This window comes from Amaranthus tricolor, chromosome 6, assembly GCF_026212465.1.
Source record: "Amaranthus tricolor cultivar Red isolate AtriRed21 chromosome 6, ASM2621246v1, whole genome shotgun sequence".
In the NCBI taxonomy this organism is placed as follows: domain Eukaryota; kingdom Viridiplantae; phylum Streptophyta; class Magnoliopsida; order Caryophyllales; family Amaranthaceae; genus Amaranthus; species Amaranthus tricolor.
This window is the reverse complement of record NC_080052.1, coordinates 26,526,578-26,548,524: the sequence shown is the minus strand read 5'-3', so window position 1 is coordinate 26,548,524 and position 21,947 is coordinate 26,526,578. Positions and strand designations below refer to the sequence as shown.

The window sequence follows — 21,947 nt, the reverse complement described above, 5'->3', positions numbered from 1 at the left end:
GCGAACTTTGCGACGGTGATTCTAAACGTTTTTACCTTTTTTACGGTATTGTACATCAAACTTCTTGTCGTGACACTCCTCAATAAAATGGGGTTTTCGAACGCAAACATCGACACTTATTAGAGGTTGCTCGTGCCCTCTCTTTTTAGTCCAACCTCCCTATTTTTTTTTGGGGTGAATGTGTAACACCCCTGAATTTCCGACCCCTTAACGAAACCAAAACCGTAAAGGACGGGAGGAAATTCGGGTGTTACATAAAAGAAAAGGAAAAGAATTTAGATAAACGTTAAATATTAACTTTAAAAAGGTGAGTGGAAATTTTGGCAGCATCTGCCTTAAAACTGTGCGCCTTTGAAGAAAAACAAAAGTCAATTTAGAAACTAATAAAGTAAAGGCACCAACGGCCTATCAAAGCTATGTCGCGGCGGAATGATTCATCGCCGGCTTCTCAAATCAACATGCCAAGCATGGATCTTGGTTCCAGTGTTGACGTTTGCGTTTTAAAAAAGACTTAACTCCTTAAAACCATACAGAGTTATAAACTACGCAGCGGAAATACAAATATACGAGGGAGGACGCAAGGCCTCATAACAAAACATATATAACCAAAATTTACAAAAGATAATAAAAACTATAAAATCGAAAGATAGCGGTATGACACAGGGTATGCTTCGCCCTCATCACTCTCCCCAAATGCAATGCAATGCAAAAGAAGCTCCAGTACCTGCTACGCTTGTCTATGATCCCCCTGCTACTCGACATTAGACCAAAGGCCAATGTGTCATAGCAGGACAATCATAGAAAGTCATCAACAAACAAACATAAACACAAACACGTACACGTCAGTAACTAGCATCAAATATAATAAGGCCAACTACTAGATAGTATTGAATCATAAAACAACATAAGATGATTTCATAAAACGCAAGCACAGATAGTAACCGTTTATCGGCCACTTATACTTCTTAATTTCATAACGTGCTTTCCAACCCGAACCATGTGCTCTTGGGTAGAATGCAGGTCTTCACGCTCCTCTTTTCAAACATAAATTCTTGCAAAACACGCATAGTTCAACTCGACCAAGACATTAACAGAATACCTAACACATGACCTTATAGAGTTTGTCTATCTTAAGGTAAGTGTGATCATAGTCCGTAATACCCTTGAGGTAACTTAACTTAGGCACACTTCTCACTAGCATAAACTATTCTATCAATAAGTAGATGTTCTATCAATAAGTAAATATTCTATCAAGGAGTAAACGTTCTATCAACGCGTAAGCTTAATACCAAAGAATAAACCTTCTATCATTAAATAACTTTCGATCAATGAATAAACTTTCTATCACTGAATAGTTTTCTATCAGTGGATCTTTTCTCTACTTCCTGGCATGGTGACACGGCTAAGGGCGTTATCGGCCATCCGGCGCCCATGGCAAAGTATGAGCTCATGCCCCCTCCAGCTGACCCTCTCGGGTCCTACCTTCGGGAAAAACTAACACACTGGGGTACTAAACCAGTGAATAGGCCACCATATTGGGGTTTGCAAGGCCCGCATGGTATCACCTTGGTCAAGGGGCGGTATCGGCCATCCGGCGCCCAGTGACCCAAGCATGCTCATACCCCCCTTACGGTGGTCCCGTCGAACCTCACCTAGGGAACTACTAAAACAACTGGACATAATCCAGTTGAGTCACGCCAGCTAATCATAATCTAGTACCTTATCAAATAGGAATAACTTCCACTCTCAACTATTAATGAGCGCCTTGGGATAGCAGCGCGCCAAAACCCACTGAGCCACTCAATAGAATATGAAATTCACCTATAACGGAGTCATTCTAACTCCAATTAAGGCATAATCTAATTCTTAAATAAATAACGGGGTGGTTCCCGCCTTCTATTAACACTCTCATTCTCTAAACTATTCTAAGCGCAAGAATTTCATAGTCGATAGCTCTTCATATAAAGTGTACTTACTAGTACTTCATAGTTTCGATACAATGCATACTATTAAAATAAACAATAATGTCTTAAAGAAAATTGCATATAAGGGTTATTACTACGTGTACGTACCTATAAGCGTCACTGCATGATCAAAAGTCACAAAATCACCCAACTAAGGCTCTACTTTCCTCTTACGAAATGGGCACCTATATAAGTTATGAGTAGAACTAATAAGTTCCCTTAACTACTTTGACATACCAAACTAAATACCAAATTAACCGCTATCACCCATTCAACATGAGTTTCCGATTACTCTAGCACGCACACAACTCATTCAATACAAGTCAAAATCATTCACTCAACACAGCATAAGTCTTTCCATCAATTTAAAGTAGAAGTATGTGTGAATCGTTTCTTTGCATTAACTAATTTTGAGCATATCGGCTCGCGTTACATAAAAATAACTAATCACAACTAAATCTTACAATTTTAATATAATATTAATATAACGATAAAGCAAATCTTAGAGTTATCATATCGGGATATCATTTGTTGCATTCTCCAAAGCTATTAAGAACTATAATCAAAACAACACGACAAATAACTTTAGCAACCATCGACGATAAGTTGACATTATGCTCTTGGCTTACCAATATCATGTATCTATAACTTCAATAACAACCTAATAAGGGTATTTGTAATTTACAACAATGAAACCACAACAATTAGTAACTATTATTCCAAATTTAATCAATCGAAATCACTTTCATAGTCAACTAACATCATCACCATTACTAATTATTCACAATAATAACCATTCGACCAAATCTTAAAACAACTTTTAAAGTTATTTAATCAATCATCACCAAAATATAGTATAACACACACATCATTGGTAATTTCATCTCTAAATCCAAGCTCTAATCGTTTCGTGTTTAAAGATAACATTTAATTACTACCCATACTAAGATTCAAAGAAACTAATACAAATCAACACACAACCCATAATTTCAATCACACTTCAAACCCTAAGTCAAACATGTTTAATTCATCAATCAAATTCTTACCCACAAAAAGATTCAATGAAAATAACACAAAAATCAACACCTCACTCATAAACTTCATAAAACTTCAAATAAAACTAGAAATTAATTAGAGAAAAGAGAAGAGATGGCTCACAATGGAGAAACTAGAAAAGAGTGAGGGTATAGGTGGTGTTGTGGTGGTGGTGGAGCACGAAGGTGGACAGCCTGTGGTGTGCCAGACACGGCTGCTGCTGTGGGAACCTCCAAGAAACGCAGCTGCTGCCGCCTGCTGCTTGGGTGAGTCACGGTCGCTGCCAGCTACTTGGGGTGAGTCACGGCTGCTGCAGGGAAAGGGAAGATGCTGCCGGCTGCTGTCCTTGGTGGCTGTGGAGGCTCAGCAGTGAGTGAGAGGGAGTGAGAGAAAGAGAGAAGAGAAGGAAGGGAGTGACGGGCTGACGGCGTGATTCTTGTGAGGGAGGGAGTGATATCCCCTTAAAACCCTAACTCATCCTATTTATTAATTTATACACTTATTTATTTATTTGTTTACCTAGGTTCATCTTCTTGCGAGGCCCAACTAAGAACTCACCTTCGTGTGCTCACACATTTCAATAAAATAATTATTTTGATTCGAACCTCTTTATTTAGAAATCGTGATCGTATTTTTTTTTAATATAAATATATGTCAATATTTAATTTCGTATATGAAAGGAATTTATTAAAACTACTTCAAAATTAATTTAATATAATTATAAAATACCCAAAAGTCATTAAAATATTAATTAATGACGTCAGAAAATCTCGGGGTGTTACAGAATGTGTTCAAACAACTGTTTATCTTATTAACCCTTCTCCTTTACCTGTTTTGGGTAATACTTCGCCCTATGAAAAGTATATGGTGAACCACCCAATCTCTTTCACCTTAAGTCTTTTGGCTGGTTGTGTTTTGTGTCCACTTCCAAACAGCATAGATCAAAATTTCATCCTAGGGCTGACATTTCTATTTCATAGGTTATTCCCTCACTCAAAAGGCCTACAAAACATATAACCCTACCACTAATTCAATAGTCTTTTCTAAAGATGTTACTTTTCAGGATCGTCATTTCCTTTATCACTCTACCACTCCTTCTACCTCTTATTTTTCTACCTTTTATTTACCAGCTCATACACCCATTCCCCACTAAGATGATCTTTATCTTCCACCTACTCTTTTCCCTATTCCTTCTCTTATTGACATGCCACATACTCCTCCTGCTGACACGCCACATACTCCTTCTCCTATACAAACTTCTATCCACCCTTTATCATCTCTTAATAACAATACTCACTCCTGCCCTATATCATCTACTCCCACTTCTTCAGAATCTTCTACTTTTTCTAATGCTAATCCCTCCTACTTTACCCTTGATTGTTGACCTCTCTTATACTCCTTCCTTACTTTACCCATGTCCACAAACCTCCCTCTCACCTTCAGGACTTTGTTTGCACCACTACTCATTGCTGCAACCTTGTTCATTTTAATTCTCTTCCCCCTTCTCATCAGTCACTGTTAGCTTCTCATAGTCAATAGCTTGAGCCCAAAACCTATAAACAAGCAGCACAGAACCCCTTGTGGGTCAAGGCTATGGACATTGAACTTCAAGCTCTTCAAGCTAATCATACATGGGATCTTGTCCCTCTTCCACATGGCAAGAAAAGTATTGGTTGCAAGTGGGTTTATAAAATCAAGTTAAAGGCTGAAGGTCGTTCTTTATAAAGATACAAGGCTAATCTTGTGGCCAAAGGGTATACACAGAAATATGGGGTTGATTTTCATGAGACTTTTTCCCCTGTTGTTCTTATGACCACCATTCATTGTATACTTACACTTTCTGCTTCTCATAAATGGTTTTTACACCAGCTCGACGTTAATAATGCTTTTTTGCACGAGGATCTTCATGAGGATGTTCATATGATAGTGCCTGACTGTTTACCTCATCCTCCTAATGTGGTTTGCAAGCTGCATAAGTCTCTTTACGGTCTTAAACAGGCATCCCGCCAATGGTTTGCCAAACTTACTACTGAGCTCCTTTCACAGGGTTTTATTCAAACCAAGATGGATTATTCTTTATTTACTCACAAGGATCATCATTTCATCACTATTGTTGCTATATATGTTGACGACATCATCGTTACTAGGAATAATACTTCTCTCATCTCTCATTTAAAGTCTCATCTGCATAATGTTTTCAGTATAAAGGATCTTGGTTGTTTGAGTATCTTCCTTGGTCTTGAACTTACATATTCTACTAATGGTATCATTGTTACTCAACAAAAATTTAGCAAGGAACTTATTAGGGATGCTGATACTTCGCCATTTACCCCACATGTTACTCCTCTTCCCTTAAACCACAAGTTATCCTCCCACAATTCACTTTTATTCTCCAACCCCACTTTATACCGCAGCTTGGTTGGAAAGTTAAATTTCTTAACTCATACCCATCCTAATCTCTCTTATGCCGTACAAACCCTTAGCCAACATATGCAAAAACCCACTACTGCACATTTTGAGGCTGTTAAACACACGCTTGGTTACTTATCTGCCACATTAGGCCAAGGTATTCTTCTTTCGGCATCTGATCAGTTAACTCTTCAAACATATTCTAATTCGGATTGGGGGGCATGCCCCGACACTAGACGTTCCATTTCTGGTTTTGTTCTTCTTCTTGGACGGTCACCTAATCTAAAAAGCAAGCCACGGTTTCTAAGTATTCCACTGAGGCTGAGTATCCTTCCATGGCCAGTACATCTTCTAAAGTTGTTTGGGTTGTTCGACTTCTCGAGGAACTTGGTCTCCATTCATTACGTCCTGTTACTCTACATTGTGACAACATGTCCGCACTTCATATTGCTCAGAATCCGGTGTTCCATGAACGCACCAAACACTTGGAAATTGATTGTCATTTTACCCGTGACAAGGTCATGGAGAGCCTTCTACAGTTGACATATCTTCCCACTTCATTTCAACTGGCTAATGTCTTCACTAAAGTGATTCCTTCTGCTCAATTTCGGCATTTGTTAACCAAACTTGGCATGTCCTCCCCTGCTAAGTTTGAGGGGGGCTGATAAGAATGTATTTTGTATAATTCTTGTTTCTTGCCAGTTGGATTGTTTGTTATATCAAACTCAATCAGACACTTGTATAAAAGGGGTGTACTACCCTTCTTTTACCACTAAGTAAATGACAAACACTTTGCATGTTTTCTTTCCTTTTTTTCATGGTATGTTATGGCTGTGCACCTATCCTAAGCGTCTCACAGTTTTTCTTTAAATTTTTAAAAAATAAGAGATCAAAATGAAGATAAAGATATAGCATATTTTATGAAACAGACTAAAAAAAACCTTATCAATTTTCATGAGATGAATTATAATATAAGGCGTCCAAGGCAAAGCAATAAGGACAAGCACCACTAGTAGTCTAGTACTCAAAGGCAGAGCTCGCTGAAAATTGACAGTTTTTTAAGGTCATATACGTTATTAATTTTTATAGACTCCTATTGTCTTACATAAAAATCTTATAGCTCCTGCTATACTAATATACTTGAGTTTATTACCAAAACGATCTTGGTTTTGGTTGTTTTAGAAATATTTCTTAATCTCAAGACAATGATGAACGTTGGTGTATAACAAAATAATACTTGATTTTTTTTTTTTGTGGGAGATAATAATTGAGTTTTATTATGTGTATTAAATATGTACATCTTATCAAATACTCCTGTTTGATTTCAAAAGTCCAATTTGTTTTTTTTTTTCATGTTTACCAATGCACTACTTAATAGTGATAATTGTATATAATTAAAAAAATATAAAAACTAAATATTTATAAACCTTATGTTGAGACGAATCAAACAAAATTAAGTTTAACTATGTTTAATGCATGGATGAAGAATAAAAAACAAATTAAGAGTGATCGATAAATAGTAACCAAAAAGAAAATGGGACATTTCAAAAGAATCGGAGGGAGTATGTTGCAACCTTCACTACTAATAGTTCTTTTAACTTATAAAATTTGTCTTACTTTTTTTAGTCAGTTGTATCAAATTTGCTTTGGTTTAATTTTTATCAATAATATTTTTTTCTTTAATTTTATCCACATTTAATTACTTTTTTATCTTATCTAGACATTCACACGATTTCCCTATTATCCACAATATTTATTATACCATTTTTTTTTTTTTTTCATTAAATATATGGGATACATTTGGTGGAATAATAGAGTGAGGAATAGTTTTGGGAATGAAATTGTCAAAACTAGGCACTTAGCAAACCTAAGAGGGTATTGTCCCTTTAATATAAAGTAGAAATCCATCATAGCTCTCTTTTCAATGAAAACAACAACGCACATGATCTTGCTTATACATATTCAATCATCTTTACACCCATTACATTACAAAAACAAAGCCTTATTCACACTCATCCTCTTCATTTCTCCCAATTCCACATATTACATTCCAAACAAACCTCTGTGTTAGTATAACAACTATAACAAAATGTTCCTTTTTTTATATGCTTATCTGTACGTCTCACTCTTCTCTTCTGCTCTACTCACTCCTCTATTCATCATTACTCCCTCCCTCTGTAACCCGAGAAATTAACATAGTTGTATATTACACAGAAAATTAAAAATAATAGGATAATTTAAATTATGTAGATGATATTAAAATTGGTCAATTAAAATATGTGGATGAGAATAAAAAATTAATTTTTTATCGTTGCAATATATTATACTCCATCTCTTCTATTTTAGTCACTAGGTAAAGATTTTATACAAAACTAAGAAAAGGGTATATTTTATGAAAAAGTTACTATACCCTTAAAAAGATAAATGTAAAAGTTAAAAGATAATAGACAGGATAAAAATTCGAATGGAAATAGATGCGAATTTATTAGTGAGCACAAATTCTTGTGTGAGGTACATACGATCTCACAGTAAAAGGTTCTCCATACATTAGATAAATAGTCCAATTGATATAACTATTAGAATATGAGTTTTTTGTTTTAAGATTGTCTTAAAAGAATAGCTATTTAGAGTAAAGAATGAAATATTATGGACCCACGTATGCATTACTATGCCACCTGATATTACCTGGCAATCAATCATGTTTTGACACGTGTAAATGTGTGGTTCAATCCTTGCATCTGATGAGTCTTGATGCATTAGAAATATATAGTAGTATATATAATGGTATAATTCTGTTGTGTTGTAGTCGAACTTATTTGGTTGTCCCAATCATGGCAAAGGATATATGACATCGCTCAACCAAGACCACTAAGTGGAATATGATCGAAATTCTTTTTAGAAATATTTCCAATAATGTTTTAAATAAAAATGAGAATAATAGGTTGATTTTGGTTTGAGGTTTCTTGATTAATTCTCATTTTTTATTTTACGTGTGGGGGATTATTTTTATATTAAATGTAAAAAAAAATACTTTCATAAATTTTCACTTAAATTGAAAAGTTACAGAAGTAAAAAAATGTGGTATTGTTTTAACTTTTAATTAATAAAAATACAATCATTTTAGAGCCAAAATATTAGTGATGATGATCCATATTGACATCATGATAAAGAGTCAAGAATCATGAACAATAATTTTTAATAAGGGTAATGTAGTCGTTTTTAAAACGTTATTATGCTTTATATTACGACTCATATTAACTAAAATATTCATGGACTCAAGGGCTGGTCTTTGTAGCCTAAAAAACGCCAACCTTTGAAGATATCATCATTTTATCAGATTAAATTTATTTTTGTTCTCTCAAGAATTTGTGTTTGATGATATATAGTATTAATTTTTTAAATCTAACAATATTATTTTTCATTGGTTAATTCATAATCTAAATTTAAAATTATCATCAATATTCATATTATGTCTCTTTAATTTTTGCTAAATTGTGGAATTAGAGTGATAGTCTTCTGTATATTGAGTAGCAAAATCAATGGTACAAAGAAAGTATAAAGGATTAGAGTTTAAGTTTGAAGATCTCCAAGGTTATTGAGATAGACTGCATTAATTAATAATCTTGAGGCAAGATTAATTCATATTTCTGTGCAGATATATTTGTAGACAAGCACACTTTTGTGGTACTAAAATGGTCTCTAAGGTTCAATAACACTTTTGAAGACTTTGGTGAAGCAAAACTTTTGTGATCTTTATTCTTACTTGTCCCAAAATTCTTTTAATGATGTAAACTCATTTTCTTTTTCATTTGTAAACTTGAACCGCATTGAACCCAATCGAATTACATACATTTCACAAAAACCAAATTGAATCGATTTAACTAAAATCCAAAAGACCTAATTCTAAAATCAAAATATATGTTATCATATATACTTTACTAATATAAACGAGTAATCTACTACAGAATAATAGCTCTTAGTGACATGTTATGAGGAAAAATATCTAAATATTTACTATTTTAATTTACTATATTCAACTATTTAATCTCTGTTCCATTTGTAAATAGGTAAAAGCATTAATAAAAGTATATATTAAGAACGTTCTTCATCATCATATTCAGTATATCCGCTCATAGAAAACTATGATCAAGGTTTATATGAAGAAAGTTCTTACTAGCCTAAATTTGATATTACATTAAAATTTTTTTTTTCAAATTATATATAGTAAAAACCAATACTATTAATACTTGAAAGAAGTGTCAAAAGTATAGTAAAAAACTTAAAGGACACAAAATACAAGTAATAATTTAATTTTTCCATACATACATTATATAATAATATATTTATACCTCCAAACTTTAAAACACAAAGTCCAAAACTCCGAAAATTATTGAACTTGGTGAAGGTTAGGCAATGGACCCCCCCCCCCCCCCCCCCCCCAACCCCCTTCTTTTGTATATTGATCGATCCAAAACTCCAAAATACACACTGCTTCGATCCTTCCTTTTTCTTCCCTCTTTTTTTTCATCTCTCTTAATTGTAAGAGAGAATTAAAAAGAAAAAATATGAAAAATAAATTGTTTTTCATGCCTTGAAAATCATTCAAGGATCATATATCTTCATATTTCATAACAACCTTCAAAAAATACCCAATAAGATCCATTATTCCAAATATTATACTATGAGTTTAATTATTATCAAATAATAAAAAAGATAAGAATCGAAAAATGAAGAATACAATAAGGTGTTGTATATCTTGCATCCTCCCATGCGGATCCTTAGATGTGATCCGCATCATCCACACGAACGGCCGTGTGGAAGAGATTTCCGGCTCGATACGAGCCGAAGAAGTCATGAAGGCTCACCCCAAACACATCCTTAAGAAACCTACTTCATGTCCTACTTCAAACGACGTCGTTGATGCTCCTGATTCTCACCACCGTAGGCCCACCATCGTAGTGGTCCCACCTGATGCTCAACTCCAAAGAGGGAAGATTTACTTCCTTATCCCTGTTCATGATCATCACCATCAACCATCATCAGGTAATTAGTTAGGCCCATCCTATTCATTTTTTAATTCCAGAGCGAAACCCCTAAAAACTAGTGTAATAAATAATATATGACACACTTTTGTTTTGTATGGATGATATTTTAATTATTTTATAAAAAAGTCCTAATAATTTATATTTTCTCCATTTTAAATTATTTGTAATATTAAAACTATTGCACTATTTATCGATTACTTTTAATTTATAACTAATTTTTAATCTATAATTAAGTTCAAATATAGTTAAATGAAATCTTGTTTTATTTGTGATAATGTAAAGGTTATTAATATCAAAATTTTTTAATATTTATTAAATTCTACATAATTAGAGATATTAAAAATTAAGTTAGTACATTGGATCGCGTAAAAAAGTGAATATGGTAAGTATTTTAGAGCTAAAGAAATGTTACTTAAAAAAAATTTAAATTATCCTCATATTTAATTAACTTAATATCAACCTCTTGTATATAAAAATAAAATATATATTTTTAAGCTCTAAAAAATTTTGGGACATGGTGCGATTACCTGCTTTGTTCTTGTTAATGGACGACCATGCAGGTAATTCTGGTAAGAAGAAACTACCGAAAACATCAGCTTCATCTGCACCGTCGGTTTCGACTGGTGGGTGTTCATCATCGACAACTAGGAGGAAAAGAAGGGAACAGAAAAATAGAAGTAATTCAATATCATTAGGAGTATCATCATCATCATCTGATGGGGATAAGTATTTGAGTGATATTTTGAGTGAAAAAATTGTATCAAGAGAAAGAAGATCAAGAGGAAGAGTTGCTGTTTGGAGACCTCATTTAGAAAGTATTTGTGAGACTCTTAGTGAACCTTCTTCAACTGATCATTGATTATTCATTATTTACCATTTCATTTTGTGTATGTGTTTTTTTTTTCTTTTTCTTTTGATTTCTATTTGATTATTTATATGTTTTTTTTAGTAATAATGATCCAATAGAAAAGATAAGAAAAAGAAAAAAAAAGTAAGGTATGTGAATCTGATATCAATAGTGAATTTTTGTGATAAAAACTACTCGAATTTTTATTAATAGTAAATTTACAAGGACCGAAAGGTATAGTATGAAATTATGAACATTTTGGTTAAATGAATCGTAATTATATGTAAAATTTAATTACTTTTTCATATTCCTTTAAATTTGTTATGTTGTATTTAAAAAATTCTAGTTTGAATCTGTATACTATAGCAAATTTATAGTGATAGAGAAATAAAAATAATAAAATTTATGATTATTAAGCTATTTATATCATGTATAAAATACGAATATAGTAAAATTGTCTCATACTAAAATTTGTATTTTTAATATGATTGGATACATATAATGCTTAAAAGTACAAATTATATACTTATTCCGTACAAATTACCAAATATTGAGAAATCAATTTTTGTACGCAAATCTAAATACGTTGCTGCCGATTCATTGTTTCTAAAACTATCCCAATTATAGAATATGGAATTAAAAATTTTAGTAGCCTTTTTGACGGTACATGAAAAAACAGAAAGCGGATATTTTAGGCTTGTAATTTATTATATGCACTTCGATTTGCTCTCTCATAAGTCATAACTCATAACTCATAAGCTAGGGAGATTCAGAAAGCAGAGAACAACTTTTACTTTCCATCAATCTCAAGTACACACGTTAAAGGTCTATTTGATTATCAGTACTAAACAATAGTAATGTAAAATTTTATGAAATATATCAAGTTAATCTGTTATGGTTGTTAAATCTAAACAATCATGTGCATAGGAAAGAGAGAGTAAAGAGAACGAGAAGATAAGAATTTTAGGAGAGGAGAAGAAATAGAAGAGAAGTTTTATTTCATTTTATTTCATAAAATTTAATACACCCTTATATCCCCTTTTATAGTACTAACCACTAAGACTATCACTAATAACTATTTATAACTAATTACAATCTTACTATCAAATGTACCTATAGTATAATTCATGTTAATGAAACTTTGATTATTGAAAAAATTACAATTTCTATTTCTACCTAATATCACCCTTTTTAGATAGTAATACGTTGTAATGAATTTGTGAAGAAAATGAGTTGATTAGAGGAAAACAAACATGATCATTAAACTTACTGAGAGATTTTTTTACCAAAATTACAGTAATTTTCTATTATCATTTTTCACTATTTAATGTTTACTATCAAACAAACCGTTAAGTTAAGCTTTAATTAATAGGTCAAGTTTTAAGTGAAGTTATTTTCTGATATATATTAAACTTAAGTTCTAAGTCATTTTTGAGTTCCATTGAGTCATATTCTAGTCAATTTACTTTTAAACCAATTAAATCACATCTCCAAATTAAATGACATCTCTATGCTTTGCTAAACTAAAAGAGAAATTAACATAAAAGATCTCGTTATAAGTATACTACTCCTAGATACCTCGACTCCAGTTAGCTTTTCAACCCAACTTGTTAAAAGGGTGATCTATTTAAAAAGTTTGTTTTATCTTGAAATTATACTCAACCCAATATATGAAAGAATTAAAGGAATAACTTCTAATCACTACATTAACTTATGGTTAATTTTTTTATTTTTTTAAATTGCATAAATTATATAGGCTAAGAAAATAAGAGAATTAGATGAAAATCAAATTTAAGACTTCACCTGAAAAACAAATAATTTGTTTTTCAATTGAAATAAGACTCGATTTCTAATTGACTTTTGACTATAAATGAAAATTTTCAAAAAGAAAGATGATACTTTAAAATTTTTTTTAAAAAAGTGGTCTTTAAAAATACTACAAAAGATGTAGTGAAAAAAGATATTGCAAAATACTACTTTTTGAATAAAAAAATTAATTGTCAACTAATTTTTGAAGAAGAAATAAATAATTGCCTTCATACAAAGGATTTGTTGGGGCTTTTTACAATGCAATGGCTCCAATAGAATTCTTTCCAAAAGAAAAAAAGTTGGAATAAAAAATGGAAACAGTTTTAGAAAATATATAAATTAATGTAATTAGTGATATCTAAAGGCGCCGCTGAAGAATAAAGTGAAAAAGTGATAATTAAAGCAAATAAGTAACAGAATATTTAAGTTCATTAATAAAATAAAGAATGATTAATAAATAAATAAATGTAGTCGTACTCGTAATATATAAAATTAAGTAGCACGGCTGCAAAGGGAACATTTTTATGTGAAATAAGGGCTGGTCCTTGGGCCCTGGAACTGGAGCTGGGCCTCCCACGCCCGCCCTCTACTGTACTATTGCTTACCTCATTCTCCACATGATATTGAATATTGATCCATCCTAATTTCACTCAATTTGTTGGCTTAATCGAAAAAGTTATTCAAAATAATTTTTTTCTAGTTAATTTTTTTTTTAGTTTTTATAATAATAGGGGTATTAATTAAACTCAGAGGAGTGTTTTCCTCTAACATCTAAACTGTCAAGAAACTAACTCAATCAATGTGAAAATATACTTCTATTTGTTGTTGTTTTAAAATAGTATATTGATTTGATAAAGGAAAGAATGAGAATTTTTATTTGTTGCTTGAAATATTTAGGTTGAGGGAAAAATTATTGGAGTGGTGCCCATAGTGATATGTAGAATTATAGAGATATTTAGGTTCTAATTGAATTAGTCGTATTTTATATATGGGGTTAGGATTAGATGCTTCACGATACTAGTTTAAAATAAAAATCTCGTTGTTTAATTGCTTTATTTTTTAACAACAAAAAGTAAATTGGTCCATTCACAAAACTATATGTAGAAATTCGTAATAATTTTTTTTAATTGATTTATGAAGCTACAGTTAATATTTTTAGTTTTTTTTTTGGTTTAAAATTTAACCATTCCCATGAAATAAAGTGGGTAACATTTCGCATAATAAATTCAATTAGTTTTTTAATAAACATATATTACCTTCTATTCACTTCATATATTGCTTTTATATGTTTACCAATATATTATTTCAATCATCAATACTTTGACTATGAATAACTAAAAATTATAAAAAAATTAATATTAATAAAAATTATAATTAAAATAAATCAAGCAAAATTAAATTTAACATTTTAAAAATTATATTAAGAATAAAATGTAAACTAAAAGTGATTCGTGAATAGTTTAAAATTCTAAATGTGACATATGAAGTAAATAAAATGGAGTAATAATATTCAGTGCACAATGTTTAGCTTAGTGATTGAATATTTTGGCTTTTTTTAAAAAATTATCTATTAGTTTTATTTTTTAAATTGTTTTAATTTTAATGTAAATGAGCTTTCTAAGTGGTTATTAGTTTTTTCTAAGACAAAAGGATTGTTTTGTCTAATGTTTATACATTACTTGCATTTTTTTATTGAAAAGTTTATTTTATGTATAGGTTCACACAAATGACTTTAGCAGTGTATGAGTTTATATATTAGTAGAATTTTAATTATAAATATATATTATTTAGTTTAATTAAGTTTAGTTTCTTGAATTCTTTGATTAGCTTGACATATGTGTTTATTTAGATCATCAGGTCGATTTTTAATCGATTAAAATCAAATCTTGTGTCTACATTGATTTTTATTTATTTATAATTCATTTTAAAGTCGTGTCAATTTGAATTGATTACAAGATCAGATAAATATCAAATCATCGGGTTTGTTTTAAACATCTTTAGTCATGTAGCATAAACGTTCGGATGCTTATATAGAGAAACTATGTCCTACTCTTGTGGTTCAAACTAATTTTATCCTTTTATTAATCGATCCCTTATTATAAATATTAAATTAATTTCAAAAATCCTTTATTATTGCTAATCATGGAAAAAAAATATAAAAGATAAAGGGCGTAAAGCTTTCTTCACCAAGGAAGGAAAACGAAGGAAGGAAAACGAAGGAAGCAAGTCAGCAACACTTAAAAGCAGAAGGGTGACCTGACCTCTCACAAATTGCGGTTAACGAAAGCCTAATTACAAAATAATAGTAATACCTTAAAATTTGCCGTTAAAAATCTCTCCGTAACGTAACGTCGGTTAACGCGCTCCTCTCAAAGTCTACCTTACCGGGAATATCACGTTACGTCATCACCCTTACCCGTTTTCAAACCCTTTCCCCTTATCATGCGGTTCATGCTTTTCTCGTCGGCCGGCGCTTTTACATCGCCGCTATTTCTTTTCTCCTCTTTTCCCATTTTCTCTCTCTTCTTCAATTTCTACTTTCTCTCTCCTCTGATTTTTCTCCGTTCGCCTCCATAGCCACAATTTAAGCCGACCTTCTGGTTTTTCCTTTGTTTCATCTCATCAATGGCGGAAAATCCGGATTCTTCTTCGACTCCTTCGTTGGCGATGATTTCTTCTAGACCTGCTCCGGCGAGAGAAGATTGTTGGAGCGAGGATGCTACTTCTACTCTCATCGAAGCATGGGGACAACGCTATATCGAGCTTAATCGTGGAAATCTGCGTCAAAAACAATGGCAGGAGGTTGCTGATGCTGTTAATAGTCGCCATGGACATATTAAGAAAGCTAGGAGAACGGATGTTCAGTGTAAGAATCGGATCGATACTTTGAAGAAGAAATACAAGATTGAGAAAGCTAGGGTTTTGGATTCCAATGGTAGTTATAAGAGTCCTTGGCCTTTTTTTACTCCTTTAGATCAACTTATTGGATCTACTATGCCGTTAAAGAAACTATCTCCGTCACCTCCGATGGCGGTTCCTCTTGTTTCTCATCGTACTCCTGCGATTGTTCCTCAGAAGAGGCCCGCACCTTCTCCGTCTCCTTCGATTCCTTCTTCGGCTCCGTTTCGAGGAGAGGAATCTTCATATTTCCGAAAGAATTACTCTGCGATTGCTGCAGCCGCTGCTGCTGCAGCTGATAGCGAGGAGGAAGACGAGGAAGAGGAGGAGGAAGAAGAAGAGGTGGAGGTGAGTGGTGGAGAGAGTAGTGAAGCGGATGGGATAAGAAAATTAGCAAGGGTGATTGAGAAGTTTGGGGAGGTTTATGCAAGAGTTGAGGGGGAGAAGCAAAGACAAATGATCGAGTTGGAGAAACAGAGAATGCAGTTTGCTAAGGAGTTGGAATGTCAGAGGATGCAGATGCTTGTTGAAATGCAGGTTCAGCTTGAGAAGATTAAGCGTGCTAAGAGATCCGACTCTAATGGTTAGTTTCTTCTTTCTATTTTCATTTTACTGGTATTTTTGTTTGTTTCTCTTGTTCATGAAATGTTAATTACTTAATTTTGTTCCATAGTAATGTTTTTTTATTAAACTAATGGATTACCGATGAGGTAAAAATGTGTTTGATTGCTTTAAAGAATTGTGGACGGTATGTTTTTGGTGTCTTTGAATAATTGTTTTGTAGTTTTTGAGTTGAATGGTTTGAGGTGATCAGCTTTACAATTGATTTCTTAATTGTCGAGTCTTGTTTTTGTTGTATATTGGTATTAGAAATATGGAGAGAGTACTTTCTTCTTGCTCGTTTTAAACCACGATTTAAATTAGCTATGCTATAATACACGTGAAGTTGCAAGTTGATGTTTGCTACCATACTATCTCCCGATTATCACTATATTCGACCTCTTTTTAATGGTGCTTAGTGGGAGACTGGGAGTCGTTTAATAACATTGGGTTAATGAAATGCATAAAATGTATGTCATTGTAATTTACACAATAGTATAAGTTTTCGTGGCATGACTTTTATTTGATTGAATAAACTACAGTGTGGTATGAAGTTGTAATGCCTTGTGCGTTTCTGTAAGTTGTTAGAAATAAATTAAGTGACATGATATGCAATGCACAATGCTATGTTTTATGTTTGGCTTTGGCTTGTTTTTAGAGATATTTAGTGCATAATGGATGCTGCTTTGTGAGAATATTATGGGGAAGGTGATTAATTTTGTGTCTATAAAGGTTTAGTCGACTTACAGCTGATGTGGTTGTTTTGTAGTTGACAAAGTTAATGAGGGTTCTTTTATTTATTTTTGGTACATTAAAGTTAAAATGTTATCGACACAAATTATCTATGCTTTTTCTGTCTAGTTTGTTATTTGCCTCTTGAATTGGAACTAAAAAACCAGTAATTCTATATGTTTTAAGCGTTTTTTCTCACTGTTGCATTGAAAGTCACAAAGTCTTTCTTGTCATTGACTCGCTCCTCTCATTATTCAGCTGATTATTACTTCTTTACTGTTGTAAACTTATTGTGCTTTAGTAGATGTTTCAATTATATTACCCAGAACTGACCTTTTGCCTGTTTTTTTTGGAATAATCTTCGTGCTTTTTGGGCTGCTTATTCTTTAACTATGACTATTAAGTGCATTTGAAGTCACTGAATGTTCTGATAATTTTATGAAGAATTATTTGGTTGATGTGGTTAGCTGTTCATAAATAGATGTTGATGAAATTAATATAGCTGAAGTTGCAGTTGTTTAGCGTTTTGTAGTTTACATACTGATTTTGGGTTCCTTCTCTTTTTGATTGTGTTTCGTATCCTCATTTTGTAGCTTGTAGTTGTGGGAATTGGGTGAAGGTTAAATGTTTCAGCATTTGGAGTTGTATAATTTTATCAAAGTATGCATTATATTGAGCGTGTAGTTTTAGTATATGAAAATATGTGTCACCAGGTCAGTGTCTCAGGATGTTGAATTGAGGGGGTCAATAAAGATTATGTTATCCATGTTTTTATTATTTTTTCAAGTTGGTGCTGGTTAAAAGAGTCATGATACTTTGGGTTCATTGATATATTGAGTTATTGGTTTGACAGAATAAACCACCCTTCTAATTCATAAATATGTGGATTTTATATTTGAATTGTTAGATTTAGTTGATGATATGCTTGAATCAACTTGGTCGTCTCGTTCATTACAAACTCATTGTTATCACCATACAATTTATTAACTAAAGTAAGGTTGCATACATCCGCTCTCCAGTCGTACACTAGGTGGGTGCCGCTTAACACCTTGGGATCCTGAAATGTTGATGTCGTAGTGTTATTATTGTCTCCTTGGATTACTGGAGGGTGCTGTGATTTAGAAAATTAATTGTTTTGTTTATAGTGAAATTAAGTAATAAGTATTTTAATCACCAAAGACTTGCAGGATGTAGCCTATTGTTGAAATTTTATTTTAATAACTAAGACTTCTTATTGATGGCTCAAATCATCAATTTGCACGGTGCTGACACCCCTTCTTCCTAGTTTATCTTTCTTTTTCTCTCCTTTCCTTCGGAAGTCCATATTTGTTTCGAACTGCCACCAGTTTGCTTTTCTTATCATTTGGATGTGCTGTGCTGTGAAATGCCTTAATAATTCACCAAGAACAATTTAGTTTTTGTTCTAATTATTTCAAGCTTGAGGTTTGTGAACAAGGAATACGGCCCATTGAACTTCAGTAGAATGTTTAGATGAAGGTTTTAAGATTCAATCATAGCCTTACCAAAGTAGTGATGTTATGTAATTAGGTATACTAGGTAATGGCTCATTTTGAGGGAATAAAGAGTCTCAATTCAACACAAAAATTGAAGGTGAAAGAGGGTTGAAAAGTGTAATCTAGAAGTGTTTGGCTCCGAAGGAAGGCTGTTGAGGCTGTGGAGTTTGATCTTAACTCAAATCTTATTGAGTCAATCTTTTACTTTTGGATTTCCTTGGCAACAAGTATCTTCAAATCTCATGACTCATACCACCATTCTTTTCCAAACATGGGAAGGGTTTAAGGCTAATGATGGGGTGCATTTCCTTCTCTTCAACATAGCTTCTGCAATTCAAGCAAGCTCACAGTACTGGTTTTTGGTTCTTTTCTATTAGGATGGTTTGATTTGACGAAAAACATTTTTCATTGAAAATAAATGTTCATGAAAACTATTTGCCAATAGAAAAAAGTAAATAACAATTAGTTTCTGTTAGTTTGTTTTACAGAGAACTCTTGGGAAAAATATTGATGTTGGGATGGGAAAGGGCAGGAAAATTTGGGTCTTTTCAAGTTTGGAGGAGTTTTTTTTTTCAAATGCCTTTTCAAACCACACAAAAGAAAATAATATTCTTGAATTACGTTTTGCATCAAACAAACACCCCTTGGTGATCTTATGTGCGTCAATTCAATATAGGAGTTGGTAAGAGTTTGAGAGGTGTAGCTCACTTATCATGAGAGAATTTGTTGACGCTTTGTGTTTGGGTCTCTTGTAAAACGTTGAGCCCATCTTCTTTCTAAGCTTTGGGTTTGGGCCACGTGTAAAACGTTGGGGCCATCTTCTTTCTTTGACATTAATAATCTAACATTTTACTTATTGCTCAAAATAATCCCACATTTGAATTATACTGTCTCTAATAGTATCACCTTCGGCACGAGTTTACTCTCAACAGACCTAGTAATTGTAATTATAGGTTATAATATTAAAAAAAAAAGAAATTAAATATATAGTATAAAACATAAAGAAACAGGTCATTTTTTTGGGAGCAGCGTTCGTGTCTCATTAGGCTCTACCCATGGTTGGTTTGGCATGGAGATGTGAAGTAGTTGTTTAAACTTTAATGTAAATGAATAGAAATCGTAAGCAGGGAAGACGAAATGGTTAAATCCTTAGAAGTAGACAAATGAAGGATTGGAATGAATGAAAATTCGAAGTGTGAATCTTGTTGGCATAGTCAATTAAAGATAGCTCGACAATTGTAGGGGGACATAAAAACTCATTCAAGTCAAATATTATCTATTATTTAGTCGTAGGGGGACATAAAAAAATCACTACCTATATCTATTATTTAGTCCTGGTTCTCATTAAAAGTTCTCGTTTGTTTTAGCATGTATTTAGTCCTGGTTTTTTTTTTGCCTTGTCAAAATTAAGACCCAGGAAAATAAAGTCCTTAAAGAAGTACTGGTTGACCATACATTCTAGTTTTTTTAGCATGTAGCTTTGTTTCTGTATTGCACTTAATTTGCTGCATTTAATGTCAACAAAAGGACTGGTTGACCTTGGATTCTAGCCTCTCAAAATTTTATATTAGAAACTTGCTTAATTGTAGCCAAACTATATAGAAAACATGGGGCAGAAGCTCTTAAGAGATTTGCCTTTCATGGTACTTTCTGTTTCTGATGGTAGATCTGGCTTGAACCTCACATTCTCTGTTTGACCATTTACGTTCTTCATTGCTATGTTCAAGACTGGTGTTCTTTCCTAACAAAATGGTGAATTAGTTCTGGATAGCTACATTTTTGTTTGTTTCTGTTAACTGACCCACTTAAGAGGATTGATTGACATCAAGATTATAGAGTATAATAATTGTACATTTTTTGCCTTTTGACACGAGGATTGAGTTCTTTTGAGGTAGGAAAACACTGGTATTTTTGCTTGTTTAGCTTAAAAGTATACCGAGAGGGGTTATTATATATCTTTCAAATGTTCACGTTGGTTATTAAAATGTGTAGTATTACTACATTAAGCTTATGAATTGTATTTCTTCCTTTCTCTGGCAGATATGTATAGCTAGCGTCTTACCAAAGCCCACCTGATGTCTGGTTCGAAATCTGATTTACAAAACACTGTGCAACCCAGAACTAAGAGTTCAAACCGCTAAGGGTGGAAGATATTACCAGTAATTGTATAATTGTCCTGGACACGAGGTAGGATGACTTACGAACTAAGTTTGTACTGTAATGATGAGTTAAACACCTTCAAATTATATTTGATCTGAAATGACTTTATTCTTGGATCATTGCCCAATATGGGTCTGATCTTTTTGTAATTTGAACGTTTGTGTTGTACGCTATTAAGTCTCCTGTAAGATCTTGTTGGTCTTGCTTCATTGAAATGAATGTGCAGTTTGATTTAGTCTAAGTTTCAGTCCGCATTGTGCATTTGAGTAGAGACATAGAGAGAACCGGGATTTTCGGGTGGAGATCATTTAAGCTCAAGGAGAGTCTACTATCCTGGGGTTTCAACTGTGCATTCTCTTCATATTCTTTGTGATGAACAAGTAGGTCTTTTTGGGGAACCATTGTGCAGTTTTTCTACTGAATGTCTTTAATGTCTCGTCTAAAGAGTGACGATTCTCTAATGAAAGCCATGAACGTGTATTTACTTGAGGATTAGATGTGCAACTGTTTAATACCAAGGCGACAATAAAATTTTACTAGCCCACAATTTCTTGAATTTTTTCCCTAAAAATTGCTCCCATGCAACAATATTTCCACCTTGATGGAAAGAAACAAACTTGTTGCACCGTACACGTAGGACTTTACGTGGGTTTTAAAGTTATTCTTTGAAGGTAAATCGCCATTTGAAGTAATGATTTGCCTTAAACAAATCGGTATTTCAGTTAGCGGCTTTTGCTATTTAATATAGTGGTTAAGTTTGAATGTTGAAATGAGCTACTAGTTGAAGTATCAACTAGTTTTGTTGCTACAAACTGCTATTTATATTAAGTCTTCAACTCTCGATTTTTGCAACTTGCATATTAAGATTTCAATTCCAACCCTTAGTAACATCATTCTTGCCTAACAATACGTTTTAATTCAGCTTAAATCAAAT

At 32.7% G+C, this 21,947-nt stretch overlaps 2 protein-coding genes across 2 annotated transcripts; both read left to right on the top strand.

The window, feature by feature from the left end:
- Positions 1-9,854: 9,854 nt before the first annotated feature.
- LOC130815854 (uncharacterized) lies at positions 9,855-11,707 on the top strand. The gene is made up of 2 exons (XM_057682358.1): positions 9,855-10,451; positions 11,014-11,707. The coding sequence occupies exons 1-2, from the start codon at positions 10,136-10,138 to the stop codon at positions 11,310-11,312; spliced, it is 615 nt and encodes a 204-aa protein (XP_057538341.1). The 5' UTR covers positions 9,855-10,135; the 3' UTR covers positions 11,313-11,707.
- Positions 11,708-15,334: 3,627 nt separating this feature from the next.
- Positions 15,335-21,739, top strand: LOC130815184 (trihelix transcription factor ENAP1-like). The gene is made up of 2 exons (XM_057681568.1): positions 15,335-16,590; positions 20,894-21,739. Exons 1-2 carry the CDS (start codon positions 15,735-15,737, stop codon positions 20,905-20,907), a joined length of 870 nt encoding a protein of 289 aa, XP_057537551.1. The 5' UTR covers positions 15,335-15,734; the 3' UTR covers positions 20,908-21,739.
- The last annotated feature ends 208 nt before the right edge of the window (positions 21,740-21,947 follow it).